This window comes from Gavialis gangeticus, unplaced genomic scaffold, assembly GCF_001723915.1.
Source record: "Gavialis gangeticus isolate Ggan-Ray unplaced genomic scaffold, GavGan_comp1, whole genome shotgun sequence".
Taxonomy (NCBI): domain Eukaryota; kingdom Metazoa; phylum Chordata; order Crocodylia; family Gavialidae; genus Gavialis; species Gavialis gangeticus.
Genome location: NW_017729022.1, coordinates 152,170,343 through 152,172,675, shown reverse-complemented (window position 1 = coordinate 152,172,675; position 2,333 = coordinate 152,170,343). Strand labels below are relative to the sequence as shown.

Sequence of the window (2,333 nt, the reverse complement as noted above, 5' to 3'; positions counted from 1 at the left end):
GGGGGGGGGGGGGGGAGGGAGACGTTTAAAAAATGCTCGTGCTTCATCGTTGCATCTAAAAAGGAAAACAGCTCCAAAGACCAGAAACCAAGATTTTTCTTTTTGTTTTGCTGTTTAAAGACGCGGGGTTTGTGCAAGGATGTCAACCGCGTTTTAATGAGCACGACTCCAGGCTGCTCCATTTCATCTCGTGTCAACGCTTGCAGCCAGCATCTGAGGTTGGAAACGCTCTGCCCGGCCCTGCTGACAGCGGTGGAGGCCAACTCCTGCTCCCAGCTCCCCCCGTGCCTTTCCATTTAAGTCACTCGGGCTGCATGGGGATATTGCACGGAGAATATTTCCATGCTCTGGTTTGCTTCCTCCCCCCCACCCCGCCTCCCCCCGCTGCCAAAGGCAGGCGAAGCGGTACAAAACGTGAGATTTGGGCAGACCAACAAAGGCCTGGCTCTCCCCGAAGAGCAGTCCCCGGCGCTTCTTGCCCCAGCCCTCGCGGTGTCCGCGACAAGAAGCGACGCAAATCTGTGCCCAGCCGGGCGACTCTTTTCTCCGGGAGCCCCAAACCTCCCCTGCAGGGACAAATACCGATCGAGAAAAGCGGCCGGCCCTTTTCTCCCCCAAAACCGGGCAGGGAGAGGAGGTCCCGCCGCGGGGCAGCTTGTGCTAAGGCCCGAGCACCAGCGCGTTTCGAGGCCCGGGGGCAAACGCAGCGCACGGCCCGGGCCCTGCCCTGCTGCGGCTCCAGGGGAAGGCCCGCGCCGCCCCGCAGCGCGTCCGTCTCGTCCGCGGGCTCCCCCGCAGCAGGGCAGCCGGGCGGCTCCGGCCTCAAGCTGCGGACCCTATTCCTGCTTCCGGGGCCCGTGCGGCCCCTAGGTCCTGGCTCAGGACACGTTCAAAGCACCCACTGCCCTGCGCTCAGCAGCTCGGCCGCCCCTAGGCCTGCAGGACACGGCCCTATTTGAGCACAAGAGAAAGCCCAGCCCGAGCTGCGCGGATGCCCCTCGCCCGGCCTGCCAAACTAGGGGATGGGGGGGGGGGGGCATCTCTGCAGCTAGGGAAGCTTTCAGCGCGGCCTGCCCAGCTGTTCTGCCCTGCCTGGGGCCTCGGGATCCCCCCCGCGCTCCCTCTCCCCTCCTGCCTCTCCTTCTCCCCCCGCCGCAGCAACCGGCCATCCCGCTGCTCCCAGCACTGGGAGGCACCCCCCCCCTCCCCCCGCGCGGGGCCGACACCCTCCAGGTTCGAGCCCCGCCTGGACCAGGCGAGGTCCCTTCCAGCCCGGGAGCACCTTTTCAGCCCAGCCCGAGGGCCCTTCCAACCTTTTTTAGAGCCCTTTTTTAGCCCAACCCAAGGTCTCTTCCAACCTGGCTTTTTTTTTAGGAGCACTCTTTTAGCCCAGCCCAAACCTGTTTGTTTGTTTTTTTTCTAGGAGCCCCATTTTAGCGCAGCCCAAGGTCCCTTCCAACCTGGCTTTTTCCTAGGAGCCCGTTCTCAGCCCAGCCCAAGCCTGGCTTTCCCTAGAAGCACTTTGTTAGCCCAGAAGCTGGGCGGCGAGGCCACGGGGTCCCTGCGCCGATAGGGCCGCGGGGTAGCGGTAGCAGCAGCAGGGGTGGCGGTACTTACTCGTACCTTTCCTTGGCCTCGGCCGCCCGGTCTCGCTGCCGCCGGTTTTTGAACCAGTTGCTGACCTGGGTGGTGGTGAGGCCGGTGGCCTCGGCCAGCTCGCGCTTCTCGCGGGGGGACGGGTAGGGGTTGTGCGCGTACCACTCGCGCAGCACGCTGCGGCTCTTCTCCTTGAAGCAGTAGCTGGTCTCCTCGCCGTCCCAGATGGAGCGGGGCAGGGGGAACTTGCGGCGCACGCGGTACTTGCCCACCGCCCCGAGGGGCCGCCCCCGCAGCTTCTCCGCCTCGATGTAGTGCGCCTTGAGCCAGAGCTGCTGCAGCTTGGGGTGGTTGTGAGCCGAGAACTGGTGGCTCTCTAGGATCTTGTAGAGCTCGCGGAAGTTGCCCCGGTGGAAAGCCACCACGGCCTTGGCCTTGAGCACGCTCTCGTTCTTGTGGAGGTGCTCGCAGGCGGGCAGCGACCAGAGGAACCGGCCCAGCCTCTCGATGTTGCCCCCCTGCTGCAGCACCTCGCACACGCACGCCACTTGCTCCTGCGTGAAGCCAAAGGTGGGCAGCATGGACATGGTGGCGGCCGGCTCTGCCCCGCTCCGGCCCGGGCGTCAGGGCCGGGCGGCCATGGGGCGCCGACAGCGAGCACCAACTTCCCGGGCCGGGCTGCTCGCAAGTCCCGGGGCCGCGGAGCCGCGCTATTGTGTGGCGCGGGCAGCGCTCCC

At 65.6% G+C, this 2,333-nt stretch overlaps 1 protein-coding gene across 3 annotated transcripts in view; it reads right to left on the bottom strand.

Moving 5' to 3' along the window:
* The window catches only part of SIX2 (SIX homeobox 2), a 4,619-nt gene extending 2,292 nt beyond the window's left edge, over nucleotides 1–2,327 (bottom strand). Inside the window, exon 1 of one of the 3 annotated variants that reach the window (XM_019516332.1) lies at nucleotides 1,618–2,327. In XM_019516332.1, coding sequence (XP_019371877.1) covers nucleotides 1,618–2,183 — 566 coding nt within the window. In that variant the 5' untranslated portion in view covers nucleotides 2,184–2,327. The remainder of the gene's footprint in view (nucleotides 1–1,617) is intronic. The other 2 variants (XM_019516333.1, XM_019516334.1) reach the window with 2 other exon arrangements.
* Between the last annotated feature and the right edge of the window lie 6 nt (nucleotides 2,328–2,333).